At 47.0% G+C, this 19,740-nt stretch overlaps 1 protein-coding gene across 1 annotated transcript; it reads right to left on the reverse strand.

Moving 5' to 3' along the window:
- Positions 1 to 2,452: 2,452 nt before the first annotated feature.
- Positions 2,453 to 4,308, reverse strand: LOC125548407. The gene is made up of 5 exons (XM_048712009.1): positions 3,867 to 4,308; positions 3,687 to 3,767; positions 3,180 to 3,250; positions 3,042 to 3,107; positions 2,453 to 2,961 (listed from the first exon to the last, which is right to left on the reverse strand). Exons 1-5 carry the CDS (start codon positions 4,225 to 4,227, stop codon positions 2,704 to 2,706), a joined length of 837 nt encoding a protein of 278 aa, XP_048567966.1. The 5' UTR covers positions 4,228 to 4,308; the 3' UTR covers positions 2,453 to 2,703.
- Positions 4,309 to 19,740: the final 15,432 nt, after the last annotated feature.

Here is a 19,740-nt window from a genome sequence, read left to right on the forward strand (position 1 = left end):
TAGGAATAGCTCGCGGAGGGCAACAAAGTGTGAGATGTGCAAGATCGAACCTGGGGTGAGGTTGTGCAGTTGGATGCCGTAAAATTCCAATAACCCCCAGAGGAAGGGATGGATTGGAAATCCCAGGCCCCACAACAGAAATGGGACGAAGCACACCCTCTCCTCCTTATTTGGGCTGGGGAAGTTATCAGCCATCGCATCATTGCCTATTGAATATAATCCCGCTCGAACGGGAACTAGATATGCGAGGGGGCGGTAGCCCTGCGTCTGGAGCCGGCTTAGTTGAAGATGAGGCACGGAGAAACTCTGCCAATCACCCTCTTGAGGGCCGTGGGGGCGCGAAGAGGAGCCTGGGTTGCCAACCATGATGGAAGGCCTTGTTTGTGGCTAGACTTGGTCGTTTTTCTTTTGCGCGGTGTGAGATGGCATTTGGAGATGCATATCTCCTTATACAGGTGCCATCCGAGCGTGGTGAAGGGCTTATTTGCGAAAAAGCATGGACCGTTCGTATTCGCTTAGCGCGCGAAACTCAAAGCGCTGACAGGGGGAATCGTAAAAGACGTCGAGGTTATCGCCGGATTGTCATTGATCCGGATTATAATGAAGAACCCGCCTTGCAAAGCCGAAGACATGGGCCGAATATTACATCGTCATTGAAGGCAAGTTCGGGGGCTACTGAGGGAGTCCTGGATTATGGGGTCCTCGGGTGTCCGAGCTGTGTAGCATGGGCCGGACTGATGGGCCATGAATACAAGATAGAAGGCCTTCCCCCGTGCCCGGGTGGGACTCTCCTTTTCATGGATGGCAAGCTTAATGCCCGGATGTGTAGTTTCTTCTCTTTGTAAACTGAATCTGTACAACCCTAGGCCCCTCCGGTGTCTATATAAACCGGAGGGTTTAGTCCATAGGGGCTATCACAAATCATATAGGCTAGACATCTAGGGTTTAGCCATTACGATCTCGAGGTAGATCAACTCTTGTAACCCCTATACTCATCAAATACAACCAAGCAGGACGTAGGGTTTTACCTCCATTAAGAGGGCCCGAACCTGTTCGGGGGGGGGGCCTACCCGAGATCGGCCAGTTTTGACACCGACAAAGGTCTCGTCATACCGCTGCCTCGATCCCCTCCACCTTCCTGCCCCTTGGCTTTGTTGGTGGCCAGAGGAGTGGGGAACCCACCCTTCTGTTTTCTTAGTTCTAGTATGTCCTTGTTTTACTTAGATTCTATTCCTTGGCATTTGGCAACATCGACGAGGTTCGTAGCCAATCGCCATGCAAAGTTCCCACCTGGCTCAATAAACAGAAAATTGGTTTGGAGGTCTCGAGCTTGTGCCCAGTGTGTGCGGTCGAACCAGAAGATAATTTTCGTCCCATGTTAATCTGTCCCCTCGCCCGCCAGCTGTACAATGCTATGTTCGAGGTGTGGTGTCTACCTGCGCGGGAGTCTTTCGTGAACTTGGGGAAGGAGTGGCTACTACATGCAATTGCACCCCTCGATGAGATTGCTCGATGCATGCTCTTGATGGTCTTTTGGAGGTGTTGGTTCATCAGGAATGAAGTCACACACAACAAGCCGCCTCCACCTGTGGAAGTTTCAGTTCGGTTCCTTCGTAGTTATTTAGATTCGCTTATTGGGATCAAACTAAATTCTTTTATGGACCCGGCTAAAGGGAAGAGTTCTATATCTTATATGCCCCCTATATCGCATGCTACGAAATCTCCATAGCTACTACCCTAGGATTTACCTAAGCTCGGGTGGGTGAAGCTTAATACAGATGGATCCTTGGGCGTGAGAGGTGATGCTGGTGTTGGTATGATTGCGGGGTGAGAAGGGGGAGATCATCTTCTCGGCATGTAGGCATCTTCACACTTGTCGTGATGCGCTTGAAGCTGAGCTTTGTGCGTGTATGGAGGGTTTATCCCTTGCTCTTCAACGAAGTAATTTGCCTATTGCTATTGAGATGGACTCCAGTTCGGCGGTGGCTATGATCCAAGATCCGGGTGTTGTGGCGACTTGCTGTGTTGGAACAAGGTCTGAACAAGGTCTTTCCGGCCTCTTATCTGATCTGGTCCTCTCTTTAGATCTTGGTAAGGTCCAGTTTCTCCAACCCTGTTTGGTTAGTACTCCCTCCGTGAACTAAGAGGGAGTACATCTCATTGCCAGCGACAAGGGTCTTCATAACCTCCAACGAGCGGCAAACAATCGAAGGAAGATGGCCATGAAGGTTTTCAATGTATATTTATCTTTATGGTTGTTTTGTGTAGAGTTGTCGTTTTGTCCTGTTTTCTCTGCAAAATACTTCCTCCATCCCAGAATAAGTGTCTCAACTTTGTACTATAACTCTAATATAAAGTTGTACTAAGTTTGAGACACTTATTTTAAGACAGAGGGAGTATTATATATAACACCCTTTCGGTGTCTTTTCTAAAAAAAAGGAGACGCTAAAACTACATAGAACCCCATTCTGTGTTCTCTTCAAGGGCATTAAGCACCTGAACAATTCGTGAAGGAAACAGGATAGTACATGGAACGCTATTTCAGAACAAACGATATTGTCACACATTGTATTGCTGGAGTGGAGCATGACATCACTTAGCCCATAAGGATACAGCCCCCAGTTAACCTGAGCATCACACAGCACAAAACTTAGGTGTTCCTGAGAAGCAACAAAGCTCCCTGCCGTTGTTTGTCAAGGATGACTAGTTGAGAACAACAATCTTCTGTCTTTTATTGGGCTTCTTCCCTTTGGCTGGATTAGCCTCCGGTTTATCTGGATTGCCACATTTTTCTTTGCTAGGCATTTCAGGCTCATCGTCACCATCTTCATCGATATCATCTTCTGAGTCAGATGAGCTGCTAGCAAATGAACTTCCCAAGGGTGGGAAGCTGCTCATTGTCGCCTCAGCTGCATCCACAGCCTGCTCTGAATGAAGATCAGCTACACCGAGAATCAAATCCTGCAAACAGAACCATGCTCATCAGTTAGCTCAGTAACACTGTTTTCTCCACTATGTCCCTGAGGATAGATTAGCTTTACCATCTCAATATATTCCTTTTCATTTCCAGTGAGTGCTTCAATGTCATACTCCTCAGGAGGCTTGTTCTGCACAAAGATAAAATGGAGCTAAGTAACAGTAGGGACACTGATATAACGCAAAATCAATTAGAAGCCTACCTGCGCATCAAGCTGCAATTTCTCATTGGCCTTTGCCATCTCTCCCAAGAAATCCTTCACTTTTCCAAGAACTATGCAGCATTGCAACACCCAAGTTAAACAGAAAAATTCAGGGGAGAAGTACATAAGCCAACAAACAAATTCCTTTTGTATCTGTCCGCTTGGACATGTAAATATTTGCCAAACCTTTTCATTTAGAAAATTACAATGTAGAGGCTTTCCCAATGATATTTCAGTCAAAAAATTGTAAAACATAATAAGCCGACTCAAAGAAATTGTTTCACACAATGACCTACTATGTTAGCAGCCCCAATAGCCGTATGGTTCAAGCTCGTTCTTAGCAACAACCAAACAGTGCCACTGATTAATGACTCGGAAGAACCAGGGTGAACACATACATGTTCATATGATTCTCTGATGAGCTTGGACTAAACAAACATATAATCAATCTCGCGCAACGGTTCATCTATTTTCGGAGCTGCACAGAGTAGCAACAAGAAGAGATACCTTGGCTCTTTGGGAGTGGGTCGGTGGGAGGCCCCGCCTTCCGCGTGCCCTTGTGCTGCTCCCTGCCCGCGAACAGCGATTCTGCAAATCACACAAAACCCCTAAACATTGCAAAGGAGGAAGGCAAACACCAACCAGAGAGGAATTTGGGGGAGGCGGGGACGGGGATGAGAGCCGCACCGATGAAGGAGGGTGGATTGGGCCCCGATGGGAGGTCCAGGAGTTCTTTGCTAGGCTCCCCCATGGCTTCCGACGAACGAGAGAGAAGGGTCACCACGACTCCGCGCAGTGTGCGCAGCGAGTGCGACGCCGGCGTGGAGAGCGAGAGACAGAGGCGACGCTGCGTGTGCGGACAGCCGGCCACGGCACGTTCGACGACGGCGGCGGCGCAGGACGCAGGCACGTCTACCCGAGCACACGCGCGGGCGGCGAGTGTGGCCGATGGGGAGGACGGTCGAGGAACAGGGCTGGAGAGCTGCGGCCGAACGGCGTCGAGAAAAGTGGGCGGAGCGAGCGTGCCGGCCGATGGGGACGGGGACATCCAGGAGGAGGACAGGCGAGGCGAGGCAGAGAGAGAAGAGAAACGAGAAAATATTGTAGGCGCGTGCGTGAGCGGCGGCGGGGAGGCAGGATGGATCGGACGCTAGGGCTTAGAAGCAGACCCCGGCACGGCCTGGCCTAAACGGGCTAAGCACGGCACGGCCCACCCAGGCACGGCACAGCCCGTTTAGTGCCGGGCCGGCACTCGTGCCGCGCTTCCTGGCCCAGGCACGGCACAGCGCGTTTAGCCCACCGGCTCGCCTGATTTGAGGCTATTTTGGGCCTATTTGGACTGTTTTGGGTGGCTAATATAAATAAAATTCTTATTTTTGTTAGCAATCAACCACTTTATTTAGCACTAATAATGTTGCTAATACAAATAATATCTGGAGTGGAAATAAGCCAAAGATGGCGGCCCTTATCTAGAGTAGTTGCCGCCTTCGCATGATCATGAGCTTCGTAGTTTGCCTCCGTCCCTTCATGAACAATGTTTGCTTCAGTGTAGTTTCTCCGCCTGGAATGAATCTCCTTGATGATGACCACCGATGTTCCCCTGAACTCACCCTTTAAATGATTGATCGTAGCAGAACAATCAGTAGCAATGTACATACTTGAAAGGTTAAGGTCTTCAGCTAGATAAAAGGCTTCACAGCAAGCATACGCTTCCAGAATCTTCGGATAGATGATCCCTTCATAGCATGTCACGGATACACCAATATATATTATATATATATATAATATATATATATATATATATATATATATATATACCTTGACCGTCTCTGCAAATAGCAGCGCAAGCACCTCTGTTCTCATGTCTGGATATGGCTGCGTCCAAATTAATCTTGGGTAATCCCCCGGGGGGGCATCAACCACTTTTAAAATAAAATTCTTAAAAATATAGAATTTGTAAGCGGGTCGTTGAGGGAGTCCTGGACTAAGGGGTCCTCGGGCGTCCGGCCTGTTGGACATGGGCCGGACTAATGGGCTGTGAAGATACAAGACCGAAGACTCTCTCCCGTGTCCGGATGGGACTCTCCTTGACGTGAAAGGCAAGCTTGGCGATCAAATATGAAGATTCCTTTCTCGGTAACCGACCTTGTACAACCCTAGTCCCCTCCGGTGTCTGTATAAACCGGAGGGCTTAGGATCGAGATGATCATAATCATAGTCATACAGGCTAGACTTCTAGGGTTTTAGCCATTACGATCTCGTGGTAGATCAACTCTTGTAATACTTATATTCATCAAGATCAATCAAGCAGGAAGTAGGGTATTACCTCCATAGAGAGGGTCCAAACCTGGGTAAACATTGTGTCCCCTGTCTCCTGTTACCATCGACCTTAGACGCATAGTTCGGGACCCCCTACCCGAGATCCGCCGGTTTTGACACCGACATTGGTGCTTTCATTGAGAGTTCCACTGTGTCGTCCTCAAAAGGTTTGATGGCTCCTTCAATCATCTACAACAATGCTGTCCAAGGGGAAGTCTTCCTCCCTAGACAGATCATCGTGTTCGGCGGCTTCGCACTGCGGGCCAACTGGTTTGGCCATCTAGAGCAGATCGAAAGCTGTGCCCCTGGCCGTCAGGTCAGATTCGGGAGCTTGAACTACGTCGCGGATATCCGCGGAGACTTGATCTTCGACGGAATCGAGACCACGGCAGTCGCTCCCCGTCACCTCGATGAACATGACTTAGATCTGTCATCGGGCCATACCCAGGAAATTGCACCTGTAACCGCTTTGGCCTTAAATCCGGAGTAGGTCGCGCCATCCGAGGACGGGAAGCTCAACCCCGCCACGGAAGCCGCAGACTCCACGGTGTTGGAGCCGCACACAGACCTAACCTTCGGTAATGCCTGTGTCACCAGGACCTCAGACTCGTTTCTGGCTGTAAATTCCAAACTATGTGCGTCCGCGCATGTCGAGCATGATCGGTCATCGATCGCCGAATTCAGCGCCGCGGACATCTTCCGGCACTTGCCTTTGGGCGATGTGCTGAACTCATTAAAAAATCTATCCTTAGCGGGGGATTCACAGCCGAACTATATCCGGTTTGAACCGAAAGCTGATGACGGGGAATTTCGCTTCCCACCCGACACCTGTTGGGTAACGTAGTAATTTTCAAAAATTTCCTACACACACGCAAGATCATGGTGATGCATAGTGCTACGTCTTGAGCTTGCGTTGGTTTTCCCCGAAGAGGAAGGGATGATGCAGCAGAGTAGCGTAAGTATTTCCCTCGGTTTTTGAGAACCAAGGTATCAATCCAGTAGGAGGCCACGCTCAAGTCCCTCGTACCTGCACATAGCTACTCGCAACCAACGCGATTAGGGGTTGTCAATCCCTTCACGATCACTTACGAGAGTGAGATCTGATAGATAAAATATTTTTGGTATTTTTGGTATAAAGATGCAAAGTAAAAAGTAAAGGCAAAGTAAATAGCAAAGCAAGATTAAAGTGATGGAGATTGATATGATGAGAATAGACCCGGGGGCCATAGGTTTCACTAGTGGCTTCTCTCAAGAGCATAAGTATTCTACGGTGGGTGAACAAATTACTGTTGAGCAATTGACAGAATTGAGCATAGTTATGAGAATATCTAGGCATGATCATGTATATAGGCATCACGTCCGTGACAAGTAGACCGAAACGATTCTGCATCTACTACTATTACTCCACTCATTGACCGCTATCCAGCATGCATCTAGAGTATTAAGTTAAAAACAGAGTAACGCCTTAAGCAAGATGACATGATGTAGAGAGATAAATTCATGCAATATGAAATAAACCCCATCTTGTTATCCTCGATGGCAATGATGCAATACGTGCCTTGCTGCCCCTTCTGTCACTGGGAAAGGACACCGCAAGATCGAACCCAAAGCTAAGCACTTCTCCCATGGCAAGAACTACCAATCTAGTTGGCCAAACCAAACGGATAATTCGAAGAGACTTGCAAAGATAACCAATCATGCATAAAAGAATTCAGAGAAGATTCAAATATTATTCATAGGTAGACTTGATCATAAACCCACAATTCATCGGTCTCAACAAACACATCGCAAAAAGAAGATTACATCAAATAGATCTCCACGAGAGAGGGGGAGAACTTTATATTGAGATTCAAAGAGAGAGAAGAAGCCATCTAGCTACTAACTATGGACCCGAAGGTCTGAGGTAAACTACTCACACTTCATCGGAGGGGCTAGGATGATGTAGAAGCCCTCCGTGATGACGACCCTCTTCCAGCGGAGCTCCGGAACAGGGCCCAAGATGGGATCTCGTGGATACAGAAAGTTGCGGCGGTGGAATTAGGTTTTTGGCTCCTGTTCTGATCGTTTGGGGGTACGTAGGTATATATAGGAGGAAGGAGTACGTCGGTGGAGCACCGAGGGGCCCACGAGGCAGGGGGCGCGCCCTAGGGGGGCGCCCCCCATCCTCGTGACCTCCTCTTTGACTCCCTGGAGTAGGGTCCAAGTCTCCTGGATCACGTTCGGTGAGAAAATCACGTTCCCGAAGATTTTATTCCGTTTGGACTCCGTTTGATATTCTGTTTCTCCGAAACACTGAAATAGGCAAAAAAAACAGCAATTCCGGGCTGGGCCTCCGGTTAATAGGTTATTCCCAAAAATAATATAAAAGTGGAAAATAAAGCCCAATATAGTCCAAAACAGTAGATAATATAGCATGGAGCAATCAAAAATTATAGATACGTTGGAGACGTATCAGGCATCCCCAAGCATAATTCCTGCTCGTCCTCGAGTAGGTAAATGATAAAAAGAGAAATTTTTGATGCGGAGTGGTACTTGGCATAATTTCAATGCAAATCTTCTTAATTGTGGTATGAATATTCAGATTATAAAGATTCAAGACAAAAGTTTATATTGACATAAAAATAATAATACTTCAAGCATACTAACAAAGCAATTATGTCTTCTCAAAATAACATGGCCAAAGAAAGTTATCCCTACAAAATCATATAGTCTGGCTATGCTCTATCTTCACCACACAAAATATTTAAATCATGCACAACCCCGATGACAAGCCAAGCAATTGTTTCATACTCTAACTTTTTCAAAACTTTTTCAATCTTCACGCAATACATGAGCGTGAGCCATGGATATAGCACTATAGGTGGAATAGAATGGTGGTTGTGGAGAAGACAAAAAGGAGAAGATAGTCTCACATCAACTAGGCGTATCAACGGGCTATGGAGATGCCCATGAATAGATATCAATGTGAGTGAGTAGGGATTGCCATGCAACGGATGCACTAGAGCTATAAATGTATGAAAGCTCAAAAAGAAACTAAGTGGGTGTGCATCCAACTTGCTTGCTCACGAAGACCTAGGGAAATTTGAGGAAGCCCATCATTGGAATATACAAGCCAAGTTCTATAATGTAAAATTCCCACTAGTATATGAAAGTGACAACATATGAGACTCTCTATATGAAGAACATGGTTCTACTTTGAAGCACAATATATGAGACTCGCTATATCATGGTGCTACTTTGAAGCACAAGTGTGGAAAAAAGATAGTAGCATTGCCCCTTTTTATTTATTTTCTCTTTTTTGGGCCTTCTTTTTTCTTTGGCCTTTCTCTTTTTTTTCTTTTTTTGGGACAATGCTCTATTGAATGATGATCATCACACTTCTATTTATTTCCAACTCAATGATTACAACTCGATTCTAAAACAAAGTATGACTCTATATGGATGCCTCCGGCGGTGTACCGAGATATGCAATGAATCAAGAGTGACAATGTAATGCCCCAAGACCGGAGTTTCAGATGCCTTCCAGGGTTTCCGAGATTTGTTGTGTGTTTTGTTTTGTCTGTTGCATTCATCTTGCATCATCACCTTCTCCTTCCCTCTACTTCCTTCTTTTGATAAGTGCCACATTCCCTTCTCTTTTAATGTTCATCTTTGCCACAACATTCTATCACCATGTCCTATACCTCTCCCAATTTTTTTCACCTCTTTTGAAGTTGATTTGGTTAGGTTCAAAAATAGCCCAAGTTTGAATTTAATTCGAACTTGATATATTTTTCTACCTCTAAAAATGTCCAAACCAATTTTATCAATTAGGACATGAATTCAGGGTATGAGGATATTTTTATATTTCTCATACACATCTCCTTTTCCCCCTGCTCTTTCCTTTTGTATTTCTGTCTGAAGAAATGTAAAAGAAAAGAGACAACAGTAGCAGCGCCAGGCCGGCCAACTAACAGCCTTCCCGCTGCCAGCCAAGGCCTTCCCCGCGACCTCTCTAGGCCCATTTCCTTCCCCGCGGCCCACCTGGATCCAGCCGGCCTCTAAGCCTAAGGCCCAGCCAAGGCCATCTCTAATCCTAACCCTAGCCCGCTCGATCCCTCGCTCTCCTCTCAATTTCCCTCTCCCTCGTCTCCCTCCGCCGCACAGATGCAACGCCAGCGAGAGGAGTTTCTCTCACTCGTCCTCCTCCAGACAGCGTCGCCCCTCTCCACGCCCTTCCTCCCCCCGCGCCGCGAGCCCTCCTCCCGTGCCAGATCCCCTCTCCCTTCCATCCTCCTCGCGCGCCGTGCACAGGAGAGGGATCTCGATCCCATCTCCTCCCCACGCGCGCTGCTCTCCTGCCCGTTGTCCGGTCCGCCCCCGCACCCAACCTTCTCCTTGACGCCAGCCCGGCCACCGAGCGTCGCCTCTCTGCACGGCTCCTTCCTCGTGACCCCGAGCTCCATGGCACCGGCCTCCTTTGCAAGCCATCGTCAGCAGCCCCGCTGCTGCAGTTCAGAGGCAAGCTCCTCCGACCGCGCCAACTCCGGTGCCCCTGCAGCCTCTCCTCCGACGCCAGCGAGTAGAGGCCGCCGCCGCGCCATCTTGCCGCTGCTCTTATGGTTCTCGGTGACCTCCATGTCCCGCTGGACCACTCCTTGCCCCGTTGCCGATTGGTACCATTGCCCGAGCGCATGTCACCTCGACCACCACCTCACTACCCTCGTGCGCCTCCGCCTCTGTTGCCTCCGATGGTGGCTGTTTCGTTTTGGGCTTCGTGGAAAAGTCCTCCCGACAAGTGTACGAGTACACAGTGTTGCGTCCAGTATCTCTACCGACGCCCCCTGAATCGACAAGTACCAGCTTCACCACCGAACCAGGACGCCAAGTTCCGCTCCGTACGTGTACGACTACACCCGGTGATGCGACAAGCCCCGACGTGTACATCTAGTCCATCAAGACTGGACCGACAAGTACCCCAACGTCTTGTGTACAACACCGTCGCCGAAGACCCGGGTAGCAAAACGTCAAGTACCTATGACCGAAGAATGCCATGTACCTCTCCGAAGAAAACCGAACATGTACCACTACGTCCGGAGGCATCGGATCCGTCAAGTTCCACTACCGCCGTGAACAACTACCGTTGCCGAGATCGCGAGAACCTCTACTTCCTCCTCGAAACGTGAACGACTACCGTCGACCCCAAGTGACTCGGATTCGTCAGGTCCTTCTACGAAAACGCGTACCGCTACCGTCGCGAGTACCTCTACCGTCGTCGTGTACCCCCTACTTCCACCACGTCCCGAGAATGTATACTTCCTCTACTTGGCACCGAACGAGAACCGGCCCGTTTGCACACTTCGAAGGTATAACCATCGAGACGACGCTCGTGAACGAATGCATGTGTGATGTTTGAGATGCTCGTGTTTGCACCGTGTCCAAATGGTCACTCGTTTCCTTGTCGCCAACTCGTGGGATACCCGAAATCCAGGATCACCCCACCATCTCTAGCATGTTCCAAACATCCGCACCCTTGCTTCTTTTGCATCGGTACCTCCGTGAGCTACCGGAACCGATATGGTGCAGTGGCATCATTTTCGGATTCATCGCCGTGGCACCCTTTCTTTCCACCACGGTGACAAATGCTTCATAATGCTCTTGTCAATTTTTAATAAAAAATTACATAACCTTGCACATGTCATCCACATCATGTTAACAACAATTAAAATGTTTAAAATTGTTGTTTGCTTTAAATTGGTAATTGCATATGGGGAGTTACCGGAATTGTTGTTTGTTCCGGCCTCATTTAAACTTGTTTAGATAGAGGTTTTACTCATGCTTCACCTCTTGCCATGCTAACAACATTTAACATTGTTGAGTACCTAACCGGGAGTGAACTAAATAATTGATGTGGTGTCCCGTCAATATGCAACTCCGTTGCATAATGAGCTCCACTTAATTTGTAGGCTTATTTGTGCACTTTGCCATGCCATGCTTCATTAAACCGGACATGCATCATACTTGATTGTGCATCATGCCATGTTTATGTGATGGTTGTTTACTATGTTGTTTGCTTCTTTCCGGTGTCGCTTCTTCGGGTTAGTTCCGATAACGTCGGTTTGTGAGGATCCGTTCGACTACGTTTGTTTGTCTTCTTCATGGACTCGTTCTTCTTCCTTGCGGGATCTCAGGCAAGATGACCATACCCTTGAAATCACTTCTAGCTTTGCTTGCTAGATGCTCGCTCTTTTGCTATGCCTATGTTGCGATACCTACCACTTGCTTATCATGCCTCCCATATTGTTGAGCCAAGCCTCTAACCTCCTTGTCCTAGCAAACCGTTGTTTGGCTATGTTACCGCTTGCTCAACCCCTCTTATAGCGTTGTTAGTTGCAGGTGAAGATTGGAGTTTGTTCCTTGTTGGAACATGGATATTTGTTGGGATATCACAATATCTCTTATTTAAACTAATGCATCTATATACTTGGTAAAGGGTGGAAGGTTCGGCCTTATGCCTGGTGTTTTGTTCCACTCTTGCCGCCGTAGTTTCCGTCATATCGGTGTTATGTTCCCGGATTTTGCGTTCCTTACGCGGTTGGGTTATAATGGGAACCCCTTGACAGTTCGCCTTGAATAAAACTCCTCCAGCAAGGCCCAACATTGGTTTTACCATTTTCCACCTAGCCTTTTCTTTCCCTTGGGTCGACCGGCTCAAGGGTCATCTTATTTTAACCCCCCCCCCCGGGCCAGTGCTTCTCTAAGTGTTGGTCCAAACTGAGCGATGTCCGAGGCTACTAGGGGCAACTCTGGGCTGGCTTACCCGACGTCTTGCTCATCCGGTGTGCCCTGAGAACGAGATATGTGCAGCTCCTATCGGGATTTGTCGGCACATCTGGGTGGCTTTGCTGGTTTTGTTTTACCATTGTCGAAATGTCTTGTAACCGGGATTCCGAGCCTGATCGGGTCTTCCTGGGAGAAGGAATATCCTTCGTTGACCATGAGAGCTTGTGATGGGCTAAGTTGGGACACCCCTGCATTTTTGAACTTTCGAGCCGTGCCCGCGGTTATGGGCAGATGGGAATTTGTTAATGTCTGGTTGTAGAAAACCTGAAGTTGACCTTAATTAAAATACATCAACCGCGTGTGTTACCGTGACGGTCTCTTCTCGGGGGGGTCTGGGAAGTGAACACGGTGTTGGAGTTATGCTTGAGGTAGGTTGTTCTAGGATCACTTCTTGATCATAGTCCCTCGACCATGCTTTTGCCTTCTATTCTCGCTCTCATTTGCGCATGATAGCCACCATATATGCTAGTCGCTTGCTGCAGCTCCACGTCATACCTTTTACCCTACCTATAAGCTTAAATAGTCTTGATCGCGAGGGTGTGAGATTGCTGAGTCCCCGTGACTCACAGATACTTCCAAAACCAGTTTGCAGGTGCCGATGATACCGTGCAGGTGACGCAACCAAGCTCAAGGAGGAGCTCGATGAAGATCTTGTCCTTTGTGTTGTTTTCGTTCTAGTTGATCAGTAGTGGAGCCCAGTCGGGACGATCGGGGATCTGTGTAGCTTTTGGGATAGTCTTCTTTTATTTTGGTTCCGTAGTCGGACCTTGTGTGTATCTGGATGATGTAATGTTTTATTCATGTATTGTGTGAAGTGGCGAGTGTAAGCCAACTATGTATCTTTTCCCTTATGTATTACATGGGTTGTGTGAAGATTACCTCACTTGCGATATTGCTTTCAATGCGGTTATGTCTCTAAGTCGTGCTTCGACACGTGGGAGATATAGCCGCATCGAGGGCGTTACAAGTTGGTATCAGAGCCTTCCCCGACCTTAGGAGCCCCCCTGCTTGATCAAATCATTGGCGTTGTTGAGTCTAGAAAAATGTTTTCAGTCTTATAGGATTATATTTATCGAAGAGTAGGATTCTTTTTACTCCTCAGTCCCTTCGTCGCTCTGGTGAGGCATCCTGACATAGAGTTTTGACTCTTCTCTTCTCAAATTTCACTAAAAAAATTTAGGATCACGCGGGTATCTTGGAATCGTTCCGATCGATTTCTGACGAGAACATTGTTCTTGGTGCCTCCTGTCATTTAGGGGTTGTGGCAGTGTCCCGGGGACTTGAGCTCCGAGGTGTTGTCGTCACAATTTTATCGTTGCAGTTCTGGAATACCTGAGTTTAGTTTCGCCAACATCGAAAATCTCTTTTATGCAGTTGTTGGTGAGATAACCTCGACGCCACCCAGTACTGGGGCGGGAGTTCGGGAGTATTGCCATAACCCGTATAACGGATGCTTTTCGAAGGTTGAGGTAAACGATTTCCAAAGGTTTCTTGGTTATGTGTTGAAGGATGGATACAGCTGGATGTAGGATTTGTTAGTTTGGGTGAGATATTATGCTTTCCCTGTATCCCCAACACCTGATTGCATAACCGGAAAATTTCGGGAGTTTATAAGTGGGAATTCAAGTAGCTCTTAGGATATCTTTCCGTCAGATGTATGATATGAAATTGGGGTTTGGCGTCTAGTGGTCCGCCTATCCACGGTTGGTTTTACAGTGGTCTCGTTGTCTCTTAAAGAGTCCTTGGCTATGCCGACTCAGGGACGCTTTGTATGTCATGTGCACTGCCTTGTACATGATGGTGCTGTACGATTGAGCCCGTGTAGGCCCCACCATGAAAACTTCGGACGAAATCTCTATCATATGTTTGTTCCGGCTTATTTTGCAAGCCAATCCTTTGTTTTTGTTTTCAGTTATGATATTCAAGTTGCTTCGAAATCAAGTGTTGATTCCATACCTTTCCGAACCGGTGTTCTCATACTCCGATGTGAATACTAATCCTTCTCGATAATCGAGATTGTCATATCACTCCTTTTCAACCGGTCTGTCTCTCTTTAAGTGGATCTGATCATTTCAACATCAGCAAGATCAATTATCAGTTCTTCTCAACATCGTTCGTTTCATCCATCCCAAGTTGTCTTTGTTTTCCCCCCCCCCCCCCCCCTTTTTTTTTCGGGGACTCAGGTTTCTTAATCGAGTATCCATTTTATTCATGTGAATTTTCTCCATTCCTTTCTTTCAGTGTTCTTACCCGGTGATTCTCAGGAAGATTCTAACGGAGCCTCAAGTTCATCATTCTTCATTCTTTTCATCTCTGGTGGTTTCAAGTCAAGCTTTGTTGATCATATCCTTTTCCTCGTTTCAAATACCTTCTCATGCCGGTGCACCTCTTAATCATCAAGTTCTCACTATTCAATTGTTCCGGAGTGCTCAAGATATCTCGAAGATTCGTGTTTCCACTCTACATTCGTTCAAGCTCTTTCGAGGATGTTATCTCATTCAAGTAATTTAATTCAACCGGTGCAACCTCTCTTTTAAATATTTTCAACGGTGTATCTTTTGAGTGGGCCCTAACCCACAGGTTTTTTTCCCAGGATCTTACCTGACTCTTCTTATTTTCCCGGAGCTATCCTCAAATTTCTTTTCGAAGTTTGACGTAAGAATGATTTATCATCAGTCAAATGCCTTTCTCCAAGATCGGTTAAATTCTTTTCATCGTTGGCTCAACCTCTTCGCTTTTGATTCTTCCGGAGTGTCTAAATAATTCATGGTGGTGCTTCTCGTCGTCATTCTCAGAATTTGAAGAGCGAAGAAGAGTTTTACCTCTATTTCTTATCCGTTCTCTCATAGATTCGTGGTTCTAGTTCGAGGCCATCCTCTCATAATTGTTTTCGATCATCAAATTCTTTTCACCCATCCGGTGTAATTCAGGAGTCTTTTCAGTTTGATTCTCCGGAGGCCATCATCTCATAATTAGTCATTCTCAGCTTTCAGCTCTCATTCTCTAAATCTTACTGGTGCATCATTCAAATTTCTCTAATCAGCTCGGGATCTCTTCATTCACTTGTATCTAAATTCTCTCAAGTATCTTCTTTCGTTCTCTTCCCGGTGGTTCTTCATCTTTTATTCGTTCATTTTCAATTTTTTTATGGTGGTTCATTCAAGATCTCTCTTCCTTGGCTATCATATCAATTCTTTCGTTCTTTCAAATTATACCGGTGGTTCGTTGAAGACCTTGTCAAGTTTGCCCTATATCTCTCTTAATCCTTTCTACGAGAATAAGTAATGTGCCAAATCCATTGAAGGATACGCATAATGTAATTCTTATTCTTGTTTCATTGAGTGAATTCAATCCCTGCTTTCCGGAGTGGTACATCATATCACATTCTCGGTTCGAGATGCTTTATCTTTTCTCTCGGAGTTCCAAGATCTCTCAATTATATCATCACGAAGATCCATCTAAGTCATTGCAAGGCTTCAACCTTATTCTTTTCATCCTTCATTTCGTTTGATCATTCTTTTGCTACCAGAGTTCCTAATGAAGGTTCTATATGATGGTTCATCAAGGATTTTATCCCTTCTCGAAGTTTTCATCGAGATTCTTTTCTAAGGAGATCAAGTATTCTTCATCTAGCAATCCGGAGTGCAATTCTTTCTTCCGTATCAATAGAGGTGGTGGTATTATGTCATTCTTGATAATTTGAGTTCATGTTCCACGATTCACATGTTGTTAAGAATGAGATATTTTAAATCCATCAATCTCGCCATTGGAGTTATCTTGGGTTATATTTCACCTAAAGCCTTCCCTAAGGATTGTTGCTATCTTTGGTGCTTATAAATGACCCAAGTTCTTCATTTATCCTCCCGGTGAAATAAGTTTCTCGTCTTTTCATTTATACCAATCCAATCTATCGTTTCCGTTAGTGGCAGACTTTCACCTCATAGTTTTGAGATGTTTTCCATAAGACCACAACAAGTTTATTTTTTTCGTTGTTGGATTTCCAACAACTCCGTTCGACCTTTCTCCTCCATTCATTCCATTCTATTCTCTCATTTCTTCCGGAGGCATTGTGATGTTGCTCTCTTCGACCCATCATCTTGTTTTGTCAAGATCATGTTCTTTCCTTTGCTAATTCATTCAAACGGAGTGTTGTGTCATCCCTTCAATTTCTTTTCATCTTATCAAGCTTTCTTCTCTTTTCTACCGGAGTACTCTCCAAATTATATCATTATTATGCCTTCTCTGTCTTGTTTTAACCGGAGTGTATCTGCTCAAGTTCTTTTTGTCTTATAGAGTCTTGCATCTTGTTTCAATCGGAGTGCTCGCATCTACTTCTTGTCCATTGTAACCTTTTCTTATGTCTTTCAACCCACAAGGTTCCCGTAATGTTCCTCCTTTCTAACGAAGTGTTTTCAACCTCGTTCATCTTTGTTGTATTCTTTCTTTCAATTTGTTCAACCTCTCAAGGTTCTTTGGTTTCATTCGTTTGTCAAAGAAGCAACTTAGCCTTACCTCTTCTCTTTCTCTTCCGTTTTTCCCTCCGGTGCCATTCTAGATCTCGGGACGAGATCCTCTCGTAGTGGTGGAGTGTTGTAACGCCCCAAGACTGGAGTTTCAGATGCCTTCCAGGGTTTCCAAGATTCATTGTGTGTTTTGTTTTGTCTGTTGCATTCATCTTGCATCATCACCTTCTCCTTCCCTCTACTTCCTTCTTTTGATAAGTGCCACATTCCCTTCTCTTTTAATGTTCATCTTTGCCACAACATTCTATCACCATGTCCTATACCTCTCCCAATTTTTTTCACCTCTTTTGAAGTTGATTTGGTTAGGTTCAAAAATAGCCCAAGTTTGAATTTAATTCGAACTTGATATATTTTTCTACCTCTAAAAATGTCCAAACCAATTTTATCAATTAGGACATGAATTCAGGGTCATGAGTATATTTTTATATTTGTCATACACATCTCCTTTTCCCCCTGCTCTTTCCTTTTGTATTTTTGTCTGAAGAAATGTAAAAGAAAAGAGACAACAGTAGTAGCGCCAGGCCGGCCAACCAACAACCATCCCGCTGCCAGCCAAGGCCTTCCCCGCGACCTCTGTAGGCCCATTTCCTTCCCCGCGACCCACCTGGATCCAGCCGGCCTCTAAGCCTAAGGCCCAGCCAAGGCCATCTCTAATCCTAACCCTAGCCCTCTCGATCCCTCGCTCTCCTCTCGATTTCCCTCTCCCTCGTCTCCCTCCGCCGCACAGACGCAACGCCAGCGAGAGGAGTTTCTCTCGCTCGTCCTCCTCCAGACAGCGTCGTCCCTCTCCTCGCCCTTCCTCTCCCCCGCTCCGCGAGCCATCCTCCCGTGCCAGATCCCCTCTCCCTTCCATCCTCCTCGCGCGCCATGCACAGGACAGGGATCTCGATCCCATCTCCTCCCCACGCGTGCTGCTCTCCTGCCCGTTGTCCGGTCTGCCCCCGCACCCAACCTTCTCCTTGACGCCGGCCCGGCCGCCGAGCGTCGCCTCTCTGCACGGCTCCTTCCCCGTGACCCCGAGCTCCATGGTGCCAGCCTCCTTTGCAAGCCATCGTCAGCAGCCCCGCTGCTGCAGTTCAGAGGCAAGCCCCTCCGACCGCGCCAACTCCGGAGCCCCTGCAGCCTCTCCTCCGACGCCGGCGAGTAGAGGCCGCCGCCGCGCCATCTTGCCGCTGCTCTTATGGTTCTCGGCGACCTCCATGTCCCGTTGGACCACTCCTTGCCATGTTGCCGCTTGGTACCATTGCTCGAGCGCATGTCACCTCGACCACCGCCTCGCTACCCTTGTGCGCCTCCGCCTTTGTTGCCTCCGATGGCGGCTGTTTCATTTTGGGCTTCGTGGAAAAGTCCTCTCCGACAAGTGTACGAGTACCCAGTGTCGCGTCCAGTATCTCTACCGACGTCCCCTGAATCGACAAGTACCAGCTTCACCACCGAACCAGGACGCCAAGTTCCGCTCCGTACGTGTACGACTACACCCGGTGATGCGACAAGCCCCGACGTGTACATCTACTCCATCAAGACCGGACCGACAAGTACCCCAACGTCTTGTGTACAACACCGTCGCCGAAGACCCGGGTAGCAAAACGTCAAGTACCTATGACCGAAGAATGCCATGTACCTCTCCGAAGAAAACCGAACATGTACCACTACATCCGGAGGCATCGGATCCATCAAGTTCCACTACCGCCGTGAGCAACTACCGTCGCCGAGATCGCGAGAACCTCTACTTCATCCTCGAAACGTGAACGACTACCGTCGACCTCAAGTGACTCGGATTCGTCAAGTCCTTCTACGAAAACGCGTACCACTACCGTCACGAGTACCTCTACCGTCGTCGTGTACCCCCTACTTCCACCACGTCTCGAGAACATATACTTCCTCTACTTGGCACCGAACGAGAACCGGCCCGTTTGCACACTTCGAAGGTATAACCATCGAGACGACGCCCGTGAATGAATGCATGTGTGATGTTTGAGATGCTCATGTTTGCACCGTGTCCAAATGGTCACTCGTTTCCTTGTCGCCAACTCGTGGGATACCCGGAATCCGGGATCACCCCACCATCTCTAGCATGTTCCGAACATCCGCACCCTTGCTTGTTTTGCATCGGTACCTCCGTGAGCTACCGGAACCGATATGGTGCCGTGGCATCATTTTCGGATTCGTCGCCGTGGCACCCTTTCTTTCCACCATGGTGACAAATGCTTCATAATGCTCTTGTCAAATTTTAATAAAAAATTGCATAACCTTGCACATGTCATCCGCATCATGTTAACAACAATTAAAATGTTTAAAATTGTTGTTTGCTTTAAATTGATAATTGCATATGGGGAGTTACCGGAATTGTTGTTTGTTCCGACCTCATTGAAACTTGTTTAGATAGAGGTTTTACTCATGCTTCACCTCTTGACATGCTAACAACATTTAATATTGTTGAGTACCTAACCGAGAGTGAACTAAATAATTGATGTGGTGTCCCGTCAATATGCAACTCCGTTGCATAATGAGATCCACTTAATTTGTAGGATTGTTTGTGCACTTTTCCATGCCATGCTTCATTAAACCGGACATGCATCATACTTGATTGTGCATCATGCCATGTTTATGTGATGGTTGTTTACTATGTTGTTTGCTTCTTTCCGGTGTCGCTTCTTCGGGTTAGTTCCGTTAACATCGCGTTTGTGAGGATCCGTTCGACTACGTTCGTTTGTCTTCTTCATGGACTCGTTCTTCTCCCTTGCGGGATTTCAGGCAAGATGACCATACCCTTGAAATCACTTCTATCTTTGCTTGCTAGATGCTCGCTCTTTTGCTATGCCTATGTTGCGATACCTACCACTTGCTTATCATGCCTCCCATATTGTTGAGCCAAGCCTCTAACCTCCTTGTCCTAG

The sequence above is a fragment of the Triticum urartu genome, chromosome 3 (assembly GCF_003073215.2).
Source record: "Triticum urartu cultivar G1812 chromosome 3, Tu2.1, whole genome shotgun sequence".
NCBI classification, from domain to species: domain Eukaryota; kingdom Viridiplantae; phylum Streptophyta; class Magnoliopsida; order Poales; family Poaceae; genus Triticum; species Triticum urartu.